Genomic DNA, 23,658 nt, shown 5'->3' on the forward strand with positions numbered 1-23,658 from the left:
TTAATATACACAGCATATATTATATGTTGTCATTGTATCTACCGGTATCATGAAACTAGAAAACAATTAACTCATATTTAAGCATTAAAACCCAGCCTGGATTATTGGGTTTCTGGCTTTTAGAGCCCATTACCCAAAATACCCAGACCCCCAACACTGCCAATGACGACATGTACAACGTCGCCACCTGTATCGAGCGTCGTACAAGGCTCCCTGCTCCTTCCAGAAATGAAGGTCGTTAGTGCCGCGAACTCTCGGCAGCTAGAGAAGCGCTTCACCTTTCTCTGGAGCTCAGCACATACGCTGCTGCCCACCAGCCCCACACTGGCCAACCACATGATGTACGTCGTCCAAAACCGTATGCACACTAAATAATCGTGCTAAAAGTTTATTCAGTGCGACCATGATGCAGTTAGCTCGATCAAGCCGAGCACAGCTGCCGCAACCAGTGCTGGACTTTATCTGTAAAAATTGCGGAGGCCTCTTGGTGCCTAGCGTGTCGGCAGACGCTCGCGTTGTGCCACAAACCCTCAAGTCCCCGGCCAATCGTCGATTGACCAGACAGCAGCGCTGTATTCAGCAGCAGAATGGCAGCAATGGCCCCCGCCTTGCCCGTGAGGCGTTGTCGACCATTGTGGTGGGTAGAACGGGAAAAATGTATGCGGGCCATGCATGTTTTGACAGTATTTTATGTATTCTTATTCAGAGGGTAACATGTCATCGATGTCAACATGCCAATGACCGGCCCGGTGCGTCAATAGTTTACAAGGCCAAGACCAAGAAACGAGCACGAGAAGAGCAGGAGACGGAGTTTACTTCAGCTGGAGAGGCAAAGAAGTTGAAAGCGGACAATAATGAGCCTGGAAAAACGGAGGAGATAAAGGCTGCATCGACTGATGAGCTGAAGACAGCGCCTACGAACGTGTTTGTGCCACCTCCAAGTCCGCCAAGGAAGCTGCTGGATGGACCCAAGCGGAAGAAAAAAAAGAAAAAGACACAACCAGATGCTGCCGCAGTCGCTGTCAAAAGCAGCCTCAGCTCATTCTTGCAGGGGCTCAATTCGCGCAAGTGACCGAGAAATCTACGATGATTTGGTGAATTCTCTTCGATGCGATTGCTGTAGGCTTCGACGTAACCTAGCATGCGATGATGTCAACGAAATCAAAGCAGCGGATGAGGCGTCTCTCACGGGTTTTGCTTTGTACTGTAGTACCGCAACTCTTGCGAGTAAATCTGACTGCTTTCTTTTAAGTTTTTGATAAGTTTAAGGGGGGAAACAGTTAAAGTCTTGTCCGCGAACACAGTGGTCTTTTCGCCCCCCCCCCCCCCCGCCCCGCCCCGCGGTTTCCCAACGTATGGAATACTTTGTTCAGTCCACAGATAAGCATTTTTTCAAAATGAGAGAGACGAGAATCAGGTCGAGCAATCAATTTGTCCCACTGAGTTTCTGAAGGAGCTTTTCGCGAAATTTGATGGCTGGAACACTGATCAGAATGCTTACTCAAGTCAACGCTGATGAGCTTGCACAATCAAGGTGAGACTTTTATTCTACCTAGTAGTATGTGACGACGTCACTGAGAATGAAGCGGTCAGTGAGTCCAATTTTTTAAGCTGTGTACGGAGGTCATCTGTGCTGCTTTGCTGCATGCTCCACGACTGCATCGTTGACGGGTATCGAGCACTTGTCGGTCTGGAATAGCTCTTGCGAGCGGTATTCTGTCGATCGCCGTCTTCTCGTCCTTCCTCGAAACTTGCCAGCTTGGGAGAAGGACATTTCTCCAGCGCCAGTCCTACCGAATTGAGGCTTTCTTTGATTTCAGCATCGATGGAATCTCCCTTCTTTATCGGTAATTCTGTAGCTTCAACCTCCGGTTTCTCATCTGGCTGTGGGTGAATACTTACGCCTTGTCCGCGAGCTTCTTGACCTCGGGAACTGCGTGCTTCAGCTTTCCGCTCCTTGTTCTCTCGAGCCAAAATCTGATTTCGCTCCGTGGCTTTGAAGATTTTGCCCAGAATGCTGAAGAGCTTCTCACGCGGTGGGTCTTTCTGCTCTTCCAAAATCTAAGCAGCAGATAAATAGAATTAGCTACATACATGTTCTCTTCAAGAAAAGTCGATATCGTACCCGTCGAGTATCTTGAATCGGCATTTGTACCATGGCCAATGTATTGTTTTTCAAGAGTCCGTCGTAGAATTGGAAGAATCCATCGACAGTGATGCAGTTCCCGTCCCAAAACAAAGCCTGCAGACTCTTATTCTTAGGCAATACATCGCCGAGAACTTGAGCCAATGCGTCTCCACACTCGTTACCAGTAACATCTAGCATCTGCAAGTATGCATGTGGCTTTGCCAGTGCCTGGACTGCTGCCGTGATAATGTGAGTGCCGAAGACATAAGAGCCGTCACACTTCAGACACAGCTCCTTCAAACGCAGAGGCTTCGCAGCCGAGGAATACGCAAAGAATGATGCAGATGCAACTCCAGCATCGTTCGCTCCCAACCAACTCTGTACCTGACTGTCGTTGCAGTCCAAGGCACCTCCAAGCAGCAAAGCCAACGCATTTGAACCTGCTTGTTCGATTACACTTGGTTCCGAGGGTGCCACACCGTCACTGTAACACTTTTCGTTCTGTCGTTTACGTTTCCGGTGGGCGTCACGCTTAACAAACCCGTTTCCTTCCAGACTTAACGAGTCCAAAGTCTTACATCCTCGTATCGAATGGAGCAGTAACAACGCCTGAAGTCACAAACAAGAGTCAGTAGAAATATTACACGTATACTGTAGCCGTATCGCTTAATGCGCACCGTTTTATCGTGAAGACGTGTGTGATCAAGTCGTAGCGAAGTTCGTGTAGCCCACGGTGATTCATCCAGAAGTTGAGCTAGAACTTCAGCTCGATGGCCACTCAAGTCGTTGTCGCTCAGATCCACCATACACGACCAGCTCCTATCAGTATTCGCGAACATTGGCGCCAAGATGTTACGCAGGAAGAGTTTGCGAAGACCATCGGCTCGATGCACTGTCCCTCCATTCCTTCGTGCGGCTGCAGTGTGGGCCACCACAGCAGCTTCAGAGAGAGCCAAAAGTGTGCCTTCTTTCTGTAACTGAGGAGGTAACAATTTGTGGAAATGTCGAAAGCGTTTCATGCCCCGCAGGAAAATCGTTGCCAGACTCTGAGATTTGCCCAAAATGACACCGAGATCCTCACTGGCTTGTGTGCGCATCTGGTTGTACGACAGATCAAGCTGTACCAGCGATGACTCGTGAAGCAAAGTGTTCTGTTTAAGAGCTTGGATGAAGATATTGATGTCGAGTTGTGTTCGAGAAACGTCGAGTCGTTGAAGAGCGAAAGTCCCAGTGATCCACGCAGCGAGAGCTTTCGTGCCTTCAAGACCGAGACGGTTTCCTGCGATGTTTAGCTCCAATAATGAAGCAGAAAACGCCGTGCTTGTCGTCAACGCCTCAAGTACTCGACAGCAAGATACTGTGGACAAGCCACATCGTTCCAGCTGAAAAAGCTCAAGGCTATAGGGTAATAGTTGGAGAATTGTAGCTAGCTCGGTAGCCATGGTAACTGTGAACCGGTTAAAGGAAAAATCCAGACGTCGGAGCTTTATCTTGGTCGCATTTCCGGTTTGTCGCATCGTGGATTGAAGCACAACTTGTTGGAGGATACGCAACGCTCGCACTGAGAGCTGTACATTCGTGAGTGTGAAGCCCTCAATAGTGCACTGCGGTGATAACAACGCTTGGAACAGCACAGTTAAGCTTGCTTGTCCCATTGCCAGGTCACTAATGATGATATCGGTAAACTGACTCGAGCGTTCTAGTGTCCTGGCAAGAGCTTGTATCTCTTTCGACTGGAAATTGGTCACTGATCGCGAGGAAGAAGGGAAGCATACGTCCATAATCAAGCGCGTAAAAGCGTGTAATGGAGTTGCAAAGTGATCCTGGTGTTCGTAGCCGTCAACTCCAGGCGGAAAACCGAGACAGTACTGAAAATCCATACACCCAGTTGTAGTAGCACATTCCTCAAGCCGAACGGGTACACTATCGCGAAAGCGCACTCCCAGGTCATCGCAAAAAGCTTGATAAGCCGTCGCCATGGCAGCAAAAACTAGGTTTGGGTTGGTTGTCTTCTCTTCGTTCTGGTTTTGGTCGTGCAGATAAATATCACTCTCGTCTGGGAAGAACTCTCGCCAATGGCAATCAGGTGGGAGCGTCACTGGAGGCATCTTCTGTTGTAAGAAAGTAAGTCGAAGTGCGTATAGTAATCGCTGAAGCAGTCGTACAAAGTTCTCTGTGTGTGTACCGGGGTCAAAGTGCAGCATCACTGGGGCTTCACTGTTTCCTTTCGTTTGTCTCGGCAGAACAGCGAGGCGAATTGAGACTGTAGACGAGTTGTCAGGCGTCGACGAGGCCGGGTCTGGTCGCAGCGCAGTGAGTTTCTTCACGTGCATCAGCTGATACTTTCGACGTAGTGTGAGCGCCTTGCTGAACGTCTTCTTGTGCTTCAAAACCCACAAACGAAGTGCCGAGAGCACCACAAGCCTCGGACGGAACTTGGATCCAGACTTGTGGAGCATCACCCACTTCATCAGCAACGGAGTGTCACTTCGACCTGTGAAGAGTTTCTCAATAGCTGTCGTGTCTTGTAAGCTCAACTCGATGTAGCTGAGTCGGTTGATAGGCCACGGCGTCGAGTCGATTGTCGCTTCCTCCTCCTCCCGAGCGATCATGATTCTAGGCTCGAGACAAAGAGAAAATAAAATAAAATAAATCCTTAGTACTTGGGCCGTTTGAAGCGCAAATATAGGGTCAGATTCCAGCGCATAACCGACCAAGAAACAATTCAGGACCTGGATTAATTAGTAAATACAAAAATAAAACACACAAGAAATACAGTCGCAGCCTTCTGCTTACACTCGAGCGTCGGTAGAATCCATCACTCCCTGTCCATGCGAAGTGCTGGCTACGGATGCCAGCAATAGCAGTGAAGGGAGTGGCTCAGTCTTCATCGCGGGCATACATTTTGAACATTGTGGCGGTGTTTTAAGTGTTGGCGACATTTTCTCCAGCTTCGTGGAAGTTTTAGCTGGCGAGCGGAATGCTTCTGGTTCGCTGACGGTACGTCGTCGTGGCTTGCATCGGCTCTTGTTGACGCGCTTGTCTGATTCGCGAATGGACTTGAGCTTGGCACTCGTGCGACGTGAAGTCCGCAGTCGCTGAGGGTTGACTTGGGTGACGAACACCTTTTTGAAGTACCATGCTGGGAACTGCTCGAGGCGGCGGCCGTGAGTGCGCTTAAGAGTCTTGAGACGCTGACGAAGTGCCTCCTTGGACTTCTTGGTGCCTTTCATCAGCTGTGTGAGTTTCTCCCATAGAATCTGCTGATCGTTGCGTGTAAACATCAGCGCCCACTGAGCAAGTTGTCGATCTTCGTCGTCAGTGAAATCCGACATCGTGTCGTGGCTTTTCTTGCAATGTACACGACACTCATTGATGGTTCGTGACTACGTGTGGTCAATCTCCATCAGGTTGAAAACAGAAAATGGACGCACTAACTGTCCCTAGATGTTTGCACCGTTGAACATCTTGTCACCCAGCCTCGTCTCAGTGGCGAACATCAAAGACACAAACAGCCGAAATTGAGTATGAGTGGAACACCATTTTCTATGCATTATAACCTCCCGCACCACAGCCTGGAAGACTGAGGGGTCCCTACGTAAACAATGTCTGCCAAATGGAAGGTTTGACCCAATTATAGTCATCACGGTGGACAGCCTGCACAAAAAGAAACAGTGTTCGTTAGGCAAAGTTACTGCAAGCAGATTATACCAGCAAACTTGGCTTACCTCTTCAGCTTGAGACAGCAATTTCTGCAGCACAGCACGGTGACGTTCAGAAAGCGGAGGGGGCTCCGTCACAGTGGTCGTGCTTGTAACGCGCTCCTTCTGCTCTCGGATCTTCTTTTGAGCTCGCTCAGCATCAAACAGAGATTCGAAATACTTGAGTTGAGTGTACAAGGCACTGTCCGGGTACTCGAGCGTCGTTGTAGCCCTGCAACCAGCAGCTGAGCAGATATTTCCGTTCCCTCGAAGCGATTGCTTTTGAGTCCGCGTCTTGCACGTCACGTCTGAGCACACTGCCCATGCCTCGTAGTATTTCTTCGTCGCTTGTCGCGTCGCGATGTGAAGTCGATTCGACAGCACAGCCTGGAGATCATCGCCCACGTTTCCGTAGATTCCCTCCTTGTCGAAGCCCCAGAAGTCTGCCTTGCACACAGGACAAAGCAGTCCGCTCGCTAGCGAGCTGTCCTTTTCAGAAGTACCGAACACGCCGGGGAACGCGCTCGCCATCTTGCATCGGTCACAAGTGATCTCCAACGGAACACAGTCCTTGAATCGGTCTGCGTCATTCTGCAGAACACTAGGAATGGCGTCACCGCCGTCATTCTCTTCGAAATGGTTGGCCGAATGCGAGAATTTGGCTGTGTCCAGACCCAAACAGTGTGCTAGCTGTGGACTTGAAGTTCCTTCAATGTGAGCACACAAACGGTTAACTGGTGGGTGGATCTGGGACTCCAGATACCACTCGACGTCGATGTTGAGCTTCCCGTTCGCGCGCTTCACTTCGTCCGGGTGGTAGGCACGACGACCACTTCCAGGCTCTTCCTCCTTGCACAGCACGTATGCGATGTGCGTGCCTGCTCCGACTGGCTTGCCTAGAGCACGCAAAGCGAGCGCTACTTGGACATGGTATTGCTTGGCACGATCCGGATATTGCTCAGGTTGCTTGTTTAAGCTCTTGGTGATGACGTACTGCTCAATGGGCTCCTTTCCAGAGCGCATACGTTCCGCCACTTGCTCCAGATGTTCGTGAATACTCTCCACCACATCGTCACGCGAGTTTCCAGACAAGATGAAGTCGAGAACCTCGTTACCCACCGCCTTTGAGATGACGCACCAATCACGACGCACCATGTCAAGACCCTTGACTTCCTTGTCGAACGTAGGTTCGCTGTTAGGTCGTTCCTTCATCACTAAGGCAGCGTATTTCTTCTTGTTCAGCAGCAGAATCCGCTTGAAAATGTAGTCCACTTCTAGCTCCAGCAGCTTGAAATGCTTGTTACACTGAGCCTGAATCTCACGACCAATGCGCTTCGCCTCGTCTAGAGTTTCGGTCCGCGAATCAACCATAATGGAGTCCGTATCACCGTAAATCACATCGTAGCCGCATTCCTGCTCAGCCACCTCCTTGGCACGCTGCAAAGTCTGTCGACCAGTCGATGTAATCAACGCAGCGATGGGCTTGGCGTAGAAGCGCGAGAAGCGGAAACCCAAACAGCCGTACATGGAGTTTGCCGTCAGCTTGATAGCCTTTTGACGAATATCGAGCATGTTGGCCTTCTCAACGTTCCCCTCCTTCTGCTCAATTTTAAGCTGTTGCTTCACTTGCTTGCGGGATTCCAGCAAGCGTTTGATCACAGCAGGCAGAACACCAGGTTCGCTCGCGCTACTCGGTAGAGCTGGAATCTCCGAGTCAGCACTGGCGTCAGCATTATCAAGGTTTTGATCCATGTCTTCGTCGTCCACTACCTCATCATTCTCAGGCTGAGGCATCGGTTTCGACTTCTTTTTCTTCTTTATAGATGACGGCGCTCCAGACACATCTTCGTTCAGCTGTCGCTCCACAGTAGTGAAGCAGATATTGTACTCCTACAGTTCAAAAGAATAGACGCAGTGAGTGTCAATATACAGTAACGCAATACCAAACAGACAGACTACATAAATAATGTACATACTCGGATGATGGACGGATACAAACTCATGAAATCCAGCAGCACCACAAAGTTGTCGTAGAGTCCCTTCTTGGGGGCGAACACCATACCACCAGCATAAGACGCTTCTCGTCTCTTGTTGGACTTGTCAGCTTCAGTTCTGCTCTTGAACTTCTCCGGCACGATGAATTTATTCTTCGAACGGCTGAACTCGTGAAGCAGCAAGTATTCGATTCGTTCTGCACGCTTGTTCGCCTCGAGCGTACGCGTCCACATGTACCCACACAAGTTCGCAAGCTGCTTGGACAGCGGCAGGATCTCGAGTTTGTGCATCAAATGAAGCACAAACATAGCGTCATCAAGCGTATGGCGAAGGAACTTGACGAAATTGTCGGGCCCACCAAGAAGAATTTGAGGAATCTCAGTCATCTCAACGTCCAATCGCTGCTTGTGTAGAAGTCGCTCTACCAAGTACGAGAGTGTGTAGTTGTTCTGCGACGGCAGCAACTCCTTCGACGACACGTACGTATCACAGAAAAGCCGGCCGTTCACCATGTCGTCCATCCTGTACTCGTTCCAGCCTTCGCCCACATTCATGGGGTTGAGACGACCACGACGAAGACGCGTGAGCTTTGACCAAAGTCCACCGAGTCTAAAGTTGTCGATACGCGAGATCAGCAACTCCAACGCGTACTTGTGCAAATTGTGGCCAACGATCACGTCCGGGTCTTCTAGCTGAACACGCGTGAGGAAGTAGCTGAGCATGACACGCTCGTTGATCTCCACCCGCAATCGCTCGCTGTTGATTCCGAGCGCTCCATTTTCCATTTTCATACCAAAGCGGTCATCTCTTTGAACTGCCTCGGCGTAGGCCTGAGGGAAGCCGTGGTTTTCATCGAGCGGGCGAATAGCAGTAAAGTGTGACAGGGTGTGTTTTGCGCCCTTGGTTCCCTTGCCAGCACCCTCAGAGCTGATTCCTGTCTCAGTGATCGCTGAAAGCGCAACCACCTCGTGCTTGCCAGTGTTAGGATTGCACACACTCTTGAGACTGAGACTCATCACGCTCAGAGGAGGTGGAGACATTCCACCGGCGATAGGACTGACGTTCTTGGGGTCAAAAGTCTCGAACTCCATCTTGCAGAAGCTGACACCCTCAGTGCACTTGCGTACACCCTTGATCTCCACCCATCCTGGCCCCAACAGCCGACGAGTAAGCAGGAAATTCTCCAGAGGTCTAGTGAAAGCTCCACAAATACGCGAGAAAGTCTTGCCGCCACGCGAACAAAAGTCCGACGGCGGGGCTGGGTATTTAGCCGGGTATTTTACCTTCAGGAACTGGTTCTTACCACGTGGAATGTTCGCCTCTTCAAAGGCGTAATTGCGTTCCACCAGTTTCGTCTTGAAAACCTCCTGGTCACGTCTGTTAGTGATACACGATGGGATCAGGATATTGTGGATCTCCTCATGCATCTTCATCCACGCTTCTTGCTGCTCCGTGTTACTCAGTTCGATCAGTGGGGTGCCCTTGGGGACAAGGTACATGTATCTCTGCAAGTTGTTCACCACCACACAGCAACTTCTGAACGTGGGCGGCTGGTTAGAGCCTTCAGGGCTCGGGATCTTCATCTTACCGATCAGGTAGATCTTGCCTGGTCGTTCACGGACTTCAACTGCATCCATCCAGTACATCTGGATCGAGTCTGCAGCACTCGGTAAAGTTTCGGGTTCTGCATCGTCCGCTGAGGCATCAGCCATAGAGACGTTGGCATCATCATCACCTGCAACGTGCCACCATTCAGCCACTTCATTCGAAGGCACAGAGCTCGTCATCCCATCTTCCGGTAATTTCTGCTCCACAGGGGCAGCCAGCGCTCTGGCAGTAGGCGCCGAAGTCTGTAGACGTTGTTCACGCGCTTTCCGCAGCATCATCTCTCGTTTACTCATAATCGGCTTGGCAGGTTCAGCCTCGTGATTAGCTACTTCTTCAGTTTCAGTACTCGTCTCACGCTCCTCATCGGCACTTGCCTCTTGCATCGGTTCGTCCTCATCAGGTTCGAACGCGTTATCACCGTATTCCACCGTATCTTCCTCTTCTACAGTGTTATCCTTACTCATAAAGGATGAGGTATTGGCTGAGAACGGCTTCCTGGCAGTGAAGCCTGACGACGTCCCGCTTGAGAACGTCGAAGATCCCGTCGCGTACGACATGGGTCTCGCATACGCTGCCCTTGACTCTGTGGGGTTGCTTGTGAGATCGTCTAGCATGCTGTCGAGATCGATATCTCTCTTAGCGGTCGTTCTCTTGACTCCTCCAGGGGCTGCGCCATTGGTCTTAGTCTTGTTGGAGGATGCGGAGAAGAACATGTTAGTAATCTTCTGTCCTTCTCCTCCTCCGAGCTTGGCACGTTGCATCTTCTTAGCTCGTCGGACGTAGGACGAGGACAAGGCGCCAGCGCTGCGTTTCTTACCGGCAGCGGAGTCATCTTCGTCTTGAGCTGCTCCCGTGTCCTCCGGGTCGGACTCAAAGAACTGTTCCTCTCCATCGTCATAGTAGCCCATCTCTCCGTCGTCATTCTCAACGAAGGGCAGACCCTGACGACGCTGACGCACCAGCTCCTCGTACTCCTGATCCGTCACGGCCTTGTAGATACTCTCTTCCTGGGGCTTATACTGCGCCAGACGACTCGAGCTGGTGGTCTCCTCTGCTTCGACGCCGTCACGCATACGCTTGATCTCCTCTAGCGCCTGCTTGCGGCTAGAGCTGCTACGGCGAGAGCCCGCACCCACACGCCGTGAGCTCATGGTCGCTTCCCAGACGTCTCTCAATGCGGAATGGTGGTCCGCGCGCGCCAAAAAAGGAAACACATAGGTTTCCTTGTTTAATAAATACCCGTCTAAATCATTTTTTTTGTTTTACTTAGTTGAGCAAGCAATTAAAATAGACCAAAGGTAAAACGTAATAGTTAATACTGTATGGTGATTAAAGTTTTTGAAGGAACTGTAAGACGTATTGGCGGGGTGCCATTTCCCGCCATTTCAGGTCGTTAAAAGATGGCGTCGGCGATGGCAACAAAGCGGCTACGTAAGGAGTACGTGGCGCTACAGCGGAACCCGGTGGAGAACATTCGTGCGGCGCCTCTGGAGAATAATATCCTCGAGTGGCACTACGTGATCACCGGGACAGAGGGAACGCCCTACGAAGGGGGGTTCTACCACGGAAAGCTCAAGTTTCCTCCAGAGTACCCCATGAAGCCTCCGTCGGTCATTATGTGCACGCCCAACGGCCGCTTCGACATCAATCGGCGTATCTGTCTCAGTATGTCGGACTTCCACCCGGAGACGTGGAACCCGCTCTGGGCCGTCGGCTCCATTCTCACGGGTCTCTACTCGTTCATGGTGCGTGTTTAAGTTGAACAAAAACGATTAGATTACTCACCAAACACGCTGCTACTGACGCTGCAGCTTGAAAATAAGCTCACTACTGGAGGTGTTGTGACGACGGAGGACGCTGTAGGAGCTAATAGCTGCAGTTTGTTGAAAAACTTCAAAGTGATTGATTACCTTGTTGTTGACAGAAACGAGCGTATGCAACGGCGTCTCTCGAGTATAACTGCAAGGACAAGAACTTCCGCGTGCTATTCGCCGACTTGGTGAGAATGCAGCGTGAGAAAGAGAAGGCGAGTGCTGCCCCCAAGGAGCCAGTCGTCATCGTGATTGACTAAGCTGTGCCTGGCGCTCCAGAACGTGCTAGCTGTTTAGCTCCAGGTGTACATGTTATTGCTCGTTAAGAATTATCCCACTTTCTCCAGTAGTTCGTCCTACGGCTTTGGTGGTTGCTGTTTTCCGGGCAGATCCGTTCCTGTTTGAGTGACGGGATGATTTCATGGCATTTGGCACCATCATTACAATGCATTACTCTATATTAAAGTAAGGCATCATCTGTACACGTGTTTGATCCACCCTCAGTGTCGAAGTTGCAGCAGCTATGGCGTCTGTGATGGCGACGAAGCGCCTCCGTAAGGAGTACTTGGCCATGCAGCGCAAGCCCGTGGACTACATTCAGGCGGTGCCACTAGAGACCAACATTCTGGAGTGGCACTACGTGATCACAGGCACTAAGGGAACACCCTACGAGGGAGGGTTCTATCATGGCAAGCTCAAGTTCCCACCCGAATATCCTATGAAGCCTCCGTCCGTCATGATGATTACACCTAATGGCCGCTTCAAGACCAACCAGCGTCTATGTCTCAGCATGTCCGACTTCCACCCAGAGACGTGGAATCCCATGTGGTCTGTTAGCTCAATCCTCACGGGACTCTATTCATTCATGGTAGGGCGGGTCGGTCTCAAGAACTACTTCAAACCTTGTAAAATATGGTGCTAACCATCATTTTATTATAGTTGGAGAACCAGGCGACACTGGGGAGTATTAGTACTACGGATGCTCAAAAGCGGAAGTATGCAGCGGCGTCATTGGAGTCCAATTGTACCAATGCTACATTCCGGAAACTCTTCCCGGATCTGGTAGCATTACAGGAAGAACGGGAGAAAGATCAAGAACTACTGCGGCAGCTGACTCCGGATGGAGCGACAACGACGTCGTCTGCTAGCAGTACCAAAGGCGCCATGGAGAATGCAGCGGTGATAGAGGACTGGTCCGCGACGGTGTATCTGATCGGCAGTGTGCTCATGCTAGCCACTTTCACGGCATACTGGCTGTCATAAGGAGGCAGTATAAGAAGAGAGATGTTTAATTGAGAAGCAGAAGGAACTGCACTTGGAGTTATTGACCGTTAAATGTCTACTATATTTGTTACGATGCCAGGCATCAAACTCAATCGCTGTTCATCGAGGATATTGTGCGTGTGCAGACACTGATGACGGGGTCTTCACCGGTGGAGTAAAAGGTGGCGGTGCGAAGGTAGCTGGTGTGTTGTTGCCAAGTGGCCACGTCATCTCGAGCATGTGGAATATCCGCTCAGATGTTGCACGCATTCCTCGAGCGTTCGCAACGAAGCGAGCAGCCTTTTCCTCCATTTCTCTGTCGAGTGTGCCGACTGTAGTCTGGCCGCTGGGTGTCCCGTTCTTAAGTCGACTTTTCTTGCTCGAAACCAGCGCTATCTGCGCGTCACTAGCTGCTTTGACTTCGTCACAAAGATGAACGTTTATCACGTGTTGGCTGACGTTCCAGAGGTCGTAGAGTGAGCGTTGACCCAGCAGATGCACGAGCGTGCAACCAGCGAATTGCACACCATCTCCGAACATCGTGCGTAGGGATATTGCAGAATCTTCATCCGTCGTTGAGTCTCCGGGACGAGTACGAGGGCGATTGCAGCTGAGAAACTCGAAGGCACACCACACATGGTAGAAGCTTGAAGCGTTCGGCATCTTTTCCGGTTGAGAATCCGGCTCGGCTTCCCACTCGCTTGAAATTTCCGACACTTTCAGCATGGAGTCGATCCGATCAAGTACACACTGGAGTAACTGCGGGTGTCGCTCACCATGGTCTGACTGTTCCGTTGACTTCAATTGGATCGCTTTCGAGTTCTACAGCACCCAAGCAGTCAGCTTTTTTTAATTTCAACACATTACAGCCTCACAGTAGCGTACGAGGACATTTCCGAGCATTAGTAAAAACATGAGCGCGTTGCCAATCTCTCTGAAGCAATGGAATATCTGAGCTTCTAGCTCATCGGAGTCCAGGAGGTGTTTGTACTTGCCCTCGAAGAATCCAAAACATCCTTAAAAAATCATCCAAGCCCGTGAGTGATAACGCAAGAAAAAATAAAGTACTACTTAAGTCAGCAGACCTTCCGTTCGATACATAAATCGAGGAAGGCGAAACGGTGGAATGGCAGAGCCCAACGCTGGGATGCACAGTGCCAGCACGTCTTCAATCTGTAAAACAAACATCGTGAAGCTTAATGCAGTACTAAATATGCATGCTTCAATCAAGACAAACCTTGGCAACGGCAAAATCGGTGCAGTCGTTTGCAACATCAAGCAGTTCTCGATGCGAAAGCAGTTCACAGATAGCTTCGATGTGGGGCTCTCTGTAGGAAAAAGAAAGCCATGGAAACACCGAATGTTAGCAAATATCTTAGCACTTCCACTCCTTTGCCAACATGTCTTACTCACCCAAAGAACGCACGATAGGACCCGGTAATGGTTTTCTCAAAAGCACCATAACTGGCTTTTCCTGTGCTCGGCTGTCCAATCTTGGTTCGCAGCACACTCTTGCCTGATAAATGATGCTTTTTGGCTTTCCTCAGGCACTCCTCATGGGCAAACTGATCCCCCACTGTCATCGTTAACGCATCGTGGAGCTGCCTTCGTATGAATCGTCGATCATCAAACTTGAGGCCGAAGTGCTGGCAAAGATCCGTGAGAATGGTTTGTGAAATCTGCTCGTGTACACGGGACCTGATCGCAGAAGCCGGATGCCCCAAGAAGCATCCAAGCGTTTCGTCGTTTGTTTCTCCGAGTATATCATCGAAGTCATCCAGTCCCAAAACTGCTAGAGACTCGTGGGTCTTTTTCAAGACCTTGAGCATACTCAGCAGTGTGACGTAACACGTCGCATCACTAGCTTCAAACTTCGTGAACCAGTTCTCCAGATCTTTACTCACCAAAGCGTCTACACGCTGGCCGAGTTGAAATGTAAGATCATAGTAACGTCCAAACACGCTTACGTATCTCTGCGTAAGAATCGATTCGTACTTGGAATCGACGTCATCCGTATCCAGTAGCTTCGAAAGCGTCATCACGGCTGGATTATGTCGGGTTGCAGAAGAGCTCTTGGGAGCCACATCGTTACTCTGTAGACGGGCATGATCGATCCATTGTCGACACGTAGTTCTTGCTGCCACAGTCTTGTAATGAAGATACACTCGTTCCGCGAGAAGAAACACAAAATGATCGAAACACAGCTTGCCTTCCGCCTCAGTTTCATCGTACAGATGCTGCTGCTGAAGTCCGTAGAGCGAGCAATTCCCAGCGTCATTGTACGTGTCTAAGACGGCGAGAACCGGTTCCACAAACGAGGTATTCTCGTCAAGGCAGTGCTCAATCAGTAGCCAAGGCAGCGAAATTTCAGCCGGAATCTGGGCAGACTTGACCAACTCCACATACAACTCGCGGAACCAGAGATTCGAGAAGTCTCCAAGCTCGTTGAGCGTCGCACTTAGATCCAGCAAAACGTGGAAAGCTCCAGCTGTGCGGTAGAATTCTCGGAGGATGTCCGCATCTGAGCTGATCGCCCGAACAGAGTTAGCGCTAAAGCAATAATACTTATCATAGAATAGAAACTGTAGCACGTATTTACCTGTCGAGATCCTTTCTGAAAGTAAAAAGCGCAGATGAAGTCGAGGATTTGGCATTCAAGTCGCCCATAGAGCGCTTCGCAACGATCGAATCAATTGCGGTTCGGAGCATCTGAATCTGGCAAAGAGGGGCACTTGCTGTTCTATCAGGGAGATGAGAAAACTTGCGCTCTTTGCGCTTCTTCTTGAAATCGCTCGCTAATACTTCGCTATCAATCCAGTCACCACACTGTCGCCATACAACATTAGTTAAGCCAACCGCATCTTTCAGCTTAAACGAGGATGCGTACCATGGCACGAATGTCGTGAAGTAGCTTTGTACATGCCAACTTGCGTTTGTCAGCTCTATGAAGTATTGGGAGCAGCGTGTGCTGGACGAACGTCTGAGTCTGCAGATACACCGTTCGACGCACACACTTGGCTAGCTGCGATTGTGAGGCCCGCAAGATCTGCACCACCGACTTGACTGCATAAATAATATCGGCCATAGCGCGCCACTCGTCGTCCGAGTAATTGTGCTTCGTAACGCGTTCGTATTCCAGAAAGGGGCTTTCATTCTGAAGTCCTGTTTCGCATAGCACGTCGATCGATCTTGGGTTCTGTCACGCACAGGCCACCACTTGCACCATTACCTCCTAGTTACACATTTACAATTATTCAATGACACTGAATCCTACCTGGTATTTCCAGGCCATAAACAGCAAGAAACTGCTTTTCCACTTGCTTAAATATGATATTCCCTCCACCAGAACTTCATACAACGCACCGCATTGCTCGGGTGTATATTCCTGACCCCCTGTCTACACAGGTAGCCAGTGATCCGTTGTTAGTGTCACAACAGCAACACCAAGTAAACCCAATCCGAACCGTATTCAGAGCGTGCAGCAGTCGTGGAAGGTAATTTTCACATGTCGCCTTGCAATCCCGAGATGCAGCAACCGCATCGAACATAACATCGCGATTCTTTGAGGAAGGCGCACCATTGACCGACTCCAGCTTGTAACCACTTTGTGCGTGTGGGGCCTTCACAGGTTTAATGCTGATTTCGAGGAGCATCGGGATAACTGGATAGCGAGAAATAAGTTTGACGGCCTGAGTGCATACAAAAATGTATAAAACATGAGTTTGTGTTGGTTAAATCTTAAGTTCCAGCTCAAACAAAAAGCCTACTTGAAGCTGTGCGTACCGCCTCGATAACCTTTTTGTCGGTCCCAGGCAGCGCATTCGTTTTCTTCCAGGCATCCGATCCCTCCAAAACTGCCATGAGATAGGACAATACTCGGACGTACTTGAACTTGGAGCTCGGTGTCATGCACACATCGTTCTCGATATGACTGACACAGTGTCTCAACAGTAAATACGTAACTTGGTCATACCTAGATATTTGTCATATTTCAATAGGCTGCTCGATATATTTGAGCTAAAAACAGTTCTCGTACCGTTTGACATTGGTAAGATTGTGTCTCAGTGAATCCCAGACAGAACCTTTCGCTTGATAGGAGCTCCCCATGAACTCTTGGAGTCGCACGATATCCTTCTCTACAAGCTCAGAGTCTGGAAGATCGTCCTTAATGTGCAGAAAGGTTCTGGCCAACAAAATGTCAGTTCATCACGCGCATCTCTACCAGGAGCCCTCGCCAACCTTTTGAAGACGGAGAAATCATTCCTCAAGCTGCTCTTTGTGTCATGCAAGTGACTCAGCTGCAGAATGACGTCCATGATATCCACAAGTGCGTCCATCATCACATCCGGAATCACTCTCGTCATGTTCTCGTGCACCGTCGTCCGCTGGATGTTGTCACTCAGCAGCACTACCGCCTGCGAGCAGTACTCGTTCAATTGCTTGATCTTTTCCACCTGTGGTTGCAGTACTATACAGTTAAATATCAGCATATTACTACTTGTATCTCCACAGCGACCTAGCAATACAAGTATCATCGCAATCGATGCCCACCACTGAAAAGGGCATGGTAATACTGTTTCATCTTCTTGGGCTCCGCATCGTTAGCAGCGACACCCGAGGGGAAGGCCCTGGCGCAGCTTCTGGAGCAGTAGATGATGCTAATAAGTTGCCGTCCTTCGTCGCACTTGGCCTGTAGCTGTCGCACAGTCTTCATCTCCTCAGAAAAAAGGAAACCGGCAGCAACTTCGTGCGAGAACTCGTCGCTGGCCGATGGAGGCGACATAGAAAAGGTCAGCGCGTCCGCGCAACATCCGCCTCCAGCATTGCGTCTATCATGCGCATAACTAGAGGCTGCGAACGATCGTAGCGCACCGAGCGACGAACCTCCAGCAGCCAACTCCATTTTTGCTCACGGTGTGCAACCTTTGGGAATACAATTATGTGGTGCACATGTTTAAAGGGAAATGAAGTGTTTCACATAACTTATGCTGCAACACACGTGTATGTCATTTTTGCGATTGGCATGGCGTTCCGACGAGCGCTGCGTTTGTCGTTCGGGTCGACGCGCTCGCTCGCGTCGATGAAGACGCCTGCCCCGATATCCAAAGCGCACACGATACTTTTATCCAGTGGATCAGGTGACGCGGATTTTGTGGCGTTACATCCGAGCGGCAAGCCCCACATCACGAATACCCCAGCAGCTCCCCGAAGCGACGGGGAAAACCTGGACGATTTGGATGGCAACGACGCAGAGGAAACAGTGGCTATCGGACCGTTAGGCGTTGAGTATGGTGGGCCGACACGCGGCGGGAAACTCAAAGAACCCACGAGATTCGGAGATTGGGAGCGCAAGGGCCGCTGCTCGGACTTCTGAGCTCGAGAGCCACAGTACGGTAGAAGTCGAAAAGTAAAGTTACTGGTGATAATAATTTTTACTCCGGCAAAAGTATGCGGTCGGCTCTTTTAAAATGAGTACATTTAGGTGGAACAGCTTACTAGCGCAGAGCATAAAGAGCTCAGTTTCCTCCTGCTTTCGGTTTCCAGCGTTGAGTAGTGCCCAATGGGTACAAATGCCATGCTTTTGAGATTGGCCGGTCAGATCAGGATGAATCTTCGTCTTGTTCGGCGACCAGTCTGTTGTATAATAGGAGTGCATTTTTATACGTTCGAGATACAGTAATGCATGTGCACGTATTACATGTACACTGTACATGTAATACGTGCACATATCGTTGTACAGTCGTGCACCTCGTTTTCGGCCCCGGTATGGCTTAATAACCTGCACAATCTAATGATTGGGCCACATGCATTGCGCAAATGAGTTGCCCATCTCCTTTGGACCAAATAACCTCAAGGAGGGATGAAACGCCGCACTTCCGCCACGATGTATCAGCTCAATCACTTCACCATACAGCAGAGTATTATAAGTTTTGTCGCAAAAGGCCATGGCACGTCGCCCGTCCGCCTATTCTACGTTGAATCTCGCCAATAAGCATACATTGTGCAGGAAGGCAGCCACAGAGCCATCATGGACACTGTCTCTGTTTTACAAAGGCGAGACGTATACCCCCGTCAATATTTATACAGTGATGAAGTGGTGCTCAGAAGGTTGGCAAGACGTATCGACAATGACCATACGAAACTGTTGGAATCACACTGGTATTGTGTCGAAGATGGATTTGAGATTTGTACTTAATTAAGGTAATACAAAGTAGTACATTTGGATTCCATCTGCTCCTCTATAAATATTCGCAGCTCGTAGACTCTATATGGTCCACCCCGCCGAATACGAGGTGCACGACTGTATAACAATAGCATTTTCAATGTTCTGAAATACCGAAATTCCTTTCTCAAAGGGCGCACTGATTACTAAATGACAATAGAGGAGGCAGTGATTTGAAATACAGGAACATAGGAGGTACAGGCATTAAAGTTCAATTTACCGGTACACCAAATTCATTCTACCATATACAGTACCTGTATCGACAGCATTAGACTCAGTACAGCCCTACTGCATGTAGAACAACATCTGAAGGCGTCAGGTAGTAATGTCTCTCGTACTTTAATAGTTAGTTTATCTCCAGATATTCAAGCTCCGAATTGTACAAGTACTCTACGAAAACACATTCACGATGTTCACATTTTATAGCACCACGTTTTTGGTGGTGCTGAAAAGGCAGCTACAGTACCTCCACTCACATGATGCAAGTCTCGTAGCTAGCCGGATGCTAGTAACTGACATCTAGTTTCATCTTGATTTCACTAAAGAAACTACTTTTTTACATCAAGATTTCTGATTGTAGCTGTATCTGGTTGCTTACAAACACCAAGTGAATGAATAATTTGCCAGCAACCCAGAATCTGAAGAGCCGGTAGATCACCTTAATATATCTGACACTAATGTACTACGTAGTACTGTACACTACTATTTGCTCTTCATTTGCCTCTCACAATAATATTACAAACTGACAATCCTCTTTGTAGTGGTATCCCAAAATTGTGATCCCTCTAGTTAAGGAGGTTGGAGTCGTCAGCGCACAAGCCCAAGTCAAAATTTCCTCTAACCTCTGATTTGTACTCTGTGATAGAATCGACCTTAACTGAAGAAAATGTTCGTTTGGTGATCTTCTGCCGAAGTCCAGCAACGACATTTGCTTCCGCTTGCGACCCAATTCAGTGGGTTTTGCCTACAGGAACGCTCTCTTTTGGCGTGTTTAGCAGCTCTTCGATGGACAGCAGGTATTTTGTCTGCAAAAGCGTCATCATCAAGACAGCTCATCGGTGATGGTCCTCTTCAGGTCTCTCATATTCACAGCTATGGTAGTCCAGAAGGCCCGTGTGCTTCCAGCAGCTCACAAAGATGGGTGCGGGTATAGAATCTCAGGACTCCAGGCTCCATATCAGTGCTTAGCGCACGCTCACGTTCAGCTTTGCAGCCGTGGCATAGTCCAATGTAACTTACATTGTAGGCGATAGTACCCTTATAGTGGTACAGCTCGGGATAGTGATTTCTCTGGATAGTGCCTCCCAGCTGTATCACGAACAAAGAGGATTGCATGAATAACTTATTTTTATTTTTTATTGTTATTGCATTTCGTACCAAGCAGGACCTTTGCTACTCTGAAAGTATCAATCTCGATACGGACAATGCCATCGTGCAGAGATTTGTCTTTTTGCGGAGCACTTCAACGTGCCAGTACATGTACATGAATCGCTGCTTTACACAAGGGAACAACCAACAAGATACCGCAGTACCTATTTCGAAGTAGCGCTCTGCCGCTTTTGAATTACTGCATATTGCTTTCATGACCTTCCAGATTCATTTTTGGTCGACATCCTGGATCCGACTTAAACTCATAGCTGTTGTCAGTGTGCATCATCTCGTCTCACCACTGCCCAATTTCACTGGTTTGGACGGACTCAACATTTACGAGATGACACCAAGTTTACTGTACGTCCACTCTACCTCCACCAGTGGTGGATGATGTGGTGGCACCACATCATCGGGAACAATTCGAAAGATGTACAGACGTCACAGAAGTCTGTACAAAACCCGTAGCTGAAAAATATACATGTTTTTATTTTAATATTATAAAATGTCTGTACGGACTATTAAAATCGTTCAGACATTATATAGAACCTGCCACGAAGTCCTATGCAGACACCCAGCCGTCCGATTCGGACTCCGAAAGGCCTTTTGACGTGCAGGCTATACAGTGTAGTTCTTTTTTTCGCATACTTTTGTCAATCCAAAGTTTTTTAAATCCCTAATGGACTACCTACATTATGTAGTATATTTGGTACTTGACCTTCATTTTAGTGCTACATATTTTTCTTATTCTCAAGAAAAGTTTTGAATGTAAAGTACTTTACTGCAATTAGGTATAATACTTGTTCTTAGTACAAGAGTACGGAAACAGCTACTACTAATACAATGCACTTCGAAATATCTCACCTTAGCCTCAAGCTTAAGAGAAACTGCTCCACGTTTAGCTATAAAGATGGTTAACAATCTGAATTGACTGAAACGGTGCTAATGTTAGTTTTTTTCAAGAATCCAGCTTGAATTTTGGTATTTCCACAATTTTTTAAAGCATTTAGTAGGTGGAAGGTTGGCCTGATCAGTGCTTTGAAGACTTGGTAGCGGAGCTGTAATATATTGGTCAGATGTATTAGATTAAATTTTTAAAGTTTGCCAGAGCTTTAAACAGACTTAAGTAAACACAGTACTTGTAAATTTGCGTGGACCCGTGTGTGTTTAGCGCAAGATAAATGTAACCCGGCGTAAGCCTTCTGCAACATGCCCGATCCCGCATTAGATCCTAATCCTAACTTAACTATGCACAGCCACTTGATTCATTAATTTGTAACAAACCGTATTCACAATCCATCAACTTGAAGTACGCGAAGTCCGCTTGGACAGGTGGCTACAAATGGCTCAAATTGAGTCACATTCGCTGTCCCCATCGCAGCCAACACCGGACAACTCAACAATCGGAGCTTCCGAGACCAGACTCGCGGGTCAATATTAAAACATTTCCCTCTGGGGAGGCGTCATGACACAATGCAGAAGAATTTTCGTCATTTTGGTGGTTGCCTTAAGCCTCGTAAATAGTTTTGCGATCGATTGGACCTTCTGGAACGATGACAATGACAGCGCTACACTAATCCCAGCTAAAATTACATCAACAAGCTCATCTGCGTCTTCGGACTTACCTGCCACTGTATCAAGAATACGAACGTCGGGATCTTCATCATCTAATATCAACTCGTCTCTGGATGAGGTAACGCTGGCATCAGCTACATCGTCCAGCGCCATTGATGAATACATAGACACGCTGGACTTGACTATTCCTAAAGTGACAGAGGCAACGAGCACTGTGACGTCGGAGTATCGAAACTGGGTCGGGCCTCGCCCCGTGTCTCCGGACGGCGCGTGCTACCGTGAAGCTCACTTTATGGACACTTGCCCAAGTAACTTTGACCGCAACGAAGCCACCAACACGTGCTGGGCCGAGTGCCCGCTCGCCTACCCAGTAGAATGCGGCATGCAATGTGTCCGCCAGAACGACGACTGCATGATGGACACGCTTAACAAGGTCGGTGCCATTGGAAACTCGGTGCTGGCTATTGCTATTTTCGGTGCCTTTCAGAAGCTGTGGCATGTGGCAGAGGGCGTACGATTCGCTTTTGACTGCGTCAACATCATGATCGGCACGATGAGATCCATTTTCCGTTATATCCGTAACATCAAGACCACGGATCCGACAGCCTCGACGGACAAGATCATGAACATGCTGTACCAATCGCACAATGTGGTCACAGATTTACCAATGGCTATGTACCTCTGCACGGGCCACTACCCACCCCAGACGCTTGATGTCTCCGGCCGTATGCTGTCAACAATCAACTGGATTCTATTGAATGCTATCGGCTACAAGGAAGACCTTTTCTCGAGTTGGTCTCGGTTCAAGGCTTTCCTTATTGGGGCTAATTTCACAGAAGCTGCGAACTCGATCAACGAGACCGAGATTGGCACGTTAAGTGACGCGATGAAGTCGAAGTCAACGTGTGGATACGATTTGCGGTCGCTGACCGATCGTACATGGCGGACTGTAAACCAACTGAAAATCGACAACCCCGGCATTTCGGAAGATAATCTGCGACTGAAGATGCAGAACACCCAGCTTGTGAGGTCTGACATTGCTATCGTCACCAACAACTGCATGGAGCAGCTGATTGAGGAGTCTGACGAAGCTACAGCTTACAAAACTCGTGAAAAGATTCGCACGGCTTTCAGTGGCATGGTCGAAGATCTCGTTTCTAAAGGAAAGAGCAAAAACGGCTCGGATGAGGATGGGAATTTCTTCATGTACCAAGCATTCGGAAAGACACTCATCTCTATCGCCGTCACCGGTTTCGATATGATTGGAGTTATGGGTCTTATCGCAACGTATCTCCAGACAATCTGTGGGCCTACCAATTTTATGGGCGAAATCGACGACGGAACGGATCCCAAGACACTCGGCCTGACGATGATTCAACGGGCTTTCAAGAATAGTACAATGTCCTGGAAACGCAAAGGAGATGGAGCAGTTCTTGTCAACTTTAACAGCATGGACACGGAAGACGTGACGGTGAATATCATGTCTGGTGGTGACAAGATCGATGAAGTAGACCTCAAAGCTGGGGGCAGTGCCCAATGGATATCCAATGTTACAACACTAGCTGGTAGGACACTGTACATGGACCGCTGGCGTCCAGGCTTTCTTGGTCTTCCGGGCACAGGAGGTGGTTCACTTCTTCTGTGGGTGCCTCACGCATCTGAAGGAGGTCACTTGGAGCTGCAAGTAAAGCTAAACGTCAGTTAGGGTCTGGTCTAATAATTGAAGAATGTATTTTACATTTGCGTACTCTCGCTGCAAATACTACGGTAAGCACTTTACTGTTAGTACATGTATTGATTTTAGTCAAGGGTAGAGGCACCAAACAAGACGCGTTAAACTACATGTTGCCAACATTGTTGGGGTACCAAACAACTTAAAGGCACGAAATGACGAACTTTTTTCCCGTATAAATTTAAATGAGGGATGGGATGTCACGTCGCGTAAATACTGAAAAAGCAAATTCACCCCACCTTTAACACCCTAGC

At 48.8% G+C, this 23,658-nt stretch overlaps 8 protein-coding genes across 8 annotated transcripts; 5 read left to right on the plus strand and 3 right to left on the minus strand.

The window, feature by feature from the left end:
• Nucleotides 1-228: 228 nt before the first annotated feature.
• PITG_08324 (uncharacterized protein) lies at nt 229-1,256 on the plus strand (the record flags this gene model as incomplete). Its single annotated transcript, XM_002903674.1, has 3 exons — nt 229-341; nt 397-637; nt 707-1,256. 3 exons carry the CDS (start codon nt 229-231, stop codon nt 1,070-1,072), a joined length of 720 nt encoding a protein of 239 aa, XP_002903720.1.
• A 292-nt stretch (nt 1,257-1,548) lies between these two features.
• Nucleotides 1,549-4,740, minus strand: PITG_08325 (uncharacterized protein; the record flags this gene model as incomplete). The annotated part of the gene is made up of 4 exons (XM_002903675.1): nt 1,549-1,808; nt 1,926-2,061; nt 2,126-2,737; nt 2,806-4,740. The coding sequence occupies 4 exons, from the start codon at nt 4,738-4,740 to the stop codon at nt 1,549-1,551; spliced, it is 2,943 nt and encodes a 980-aa protein (XP_002903721.1).
• A 916-nt stretch (nt 4,741-5,656) lies between these two features.
• Nucleotides 5,657-10,583, minus strand: PITG_08326 (DNA polymerase alpha catalytic subunit, putative; the record flags this gene model as incomplete). The annotated part of the gene is made up of 4 exons (XM_002903676.1): nt 5,657-5,785; nt 5,857-7,719; nt 7,806-9,746; nt 9,879-10,583. The coding sequence occupies 4 exons, from the start codon at nt 10,581-10,583 to the stop codon at nt 5,723-5,725; spliced, it is 4,572 nt and encodes a 1,523-aa protein (XP_002903722.1).
• Nucleotides 10,584-10,844: 261 nt separating this feature from the next.
• On the plus strand, nt 10,845-11,503 carry PITG_08327 (ubiquitin-conjugating enzyme E2; the record flags this gene model as incomplete). Its single annotated transcript, XM_002903677.1, has 3 exons — nt 10,845-11,177; nt 11,244-11,291; nt 11,357-11,503. The coding sequence occupies 3 exons, from the start codon at nt 10,845-10,847 to the stop codon at nt 11,501-11,503; spliced, it is 528 nt and encodes a 175-aa protein (XP_002903723.1).
• Nucleotides 11,504-11,778: 275 nt separating this feature from the next.
• PITG_08328 (ubiquitin-conjugating enzyme E2, putative) lies at nt 11,779-12,506 on the plus strand (the record flags this gene model as incomplete). The annotated part of the gene is made up of 2 exons (XM_002903678.1): nt 11,779-12,111; nt 12,183-12,506. 2 exons carry the CDS (start codon nt 11,779-11,781, stop codon nt 12,504-12,506), a joined length of 657 nt encoding a protein of 218 aa, XP_002903724.1.
• A 120-nt stretch (nt 12,507-12,626) lies between these two features.
• PITG_08329 (uncharacterized protein) lies at nt 12,627-17,289 on the minus strand (the record flags this gene model as incomplete). Its single annotated transcript, XM_002903679.1, has 10 exons — nt 12,627-13,328; nt 13,744-13,834; nt 13,920-15,032; nt 15,106-15,312; nt 15,870-15,903; nt 16,084-16,195; nt 16,290-16,479; nt 16,543-16,689; nt 16,746-16,974; nt 17,058-17,289. 10 exons carry the CDS (start codon nt 17,287-17,289, stop codon nt 12,627-12,629), a joined length of 3,057 nt encoding a protein of 1,018 aa, XP_002903725.1.
• A 200-nt stretch (nt 17,290-17,489) lies between these two features.
• PITG_08330 (uncharacterized protein) lies at nt 17,490-17,952 on the plus strand (the record flags this gene model as incomplete). Its single annotated transcript, XM_002903680.1, has 1 exon — nt 17,490-17,952. The coding sequence occupies one exon, from the start codon at nt 17,587-17,589 to the stop codon at nt 17,878-17,880; it is 294 nt and encodes a 97-aa protein (XP_002903726.1).
• A 4,012-nt stretch (nt 17,953-21,964) lies between these two features.
• On the plus strand, nt 21,965-23,377 carry PITG_08331 (uncharacterized protein; the record flags this gene model as incomplete). Its single annotated transcript, XM_002903681.1, has 1 exon — nt 21,965-23,377. The coding sequence occupies one exon, from the start codon at nt 21,965-21,967 to the stop codon at nt 23,375-23,377; it is 1,413 nt and encodes a 470-aa protein (XP_002903727.1).
• Nucleotides 23,378-23,658: the final 281 nt, after the last annotated feature.

Source organism: Phytophthora infestans, genomic scaffold, assembly GCF_000142945.1.
Source record: "Phytophthora infestans T30-4 supercont1.13 genomic scaffold, whole genome shotgun sequence".
Taxonomy (NCBI): Eukaryota; Oomycota; class Peronosporomycetes; order Peronosporales; family Peronosporaceae; genus Phytophthora; species Phytophthora infestans.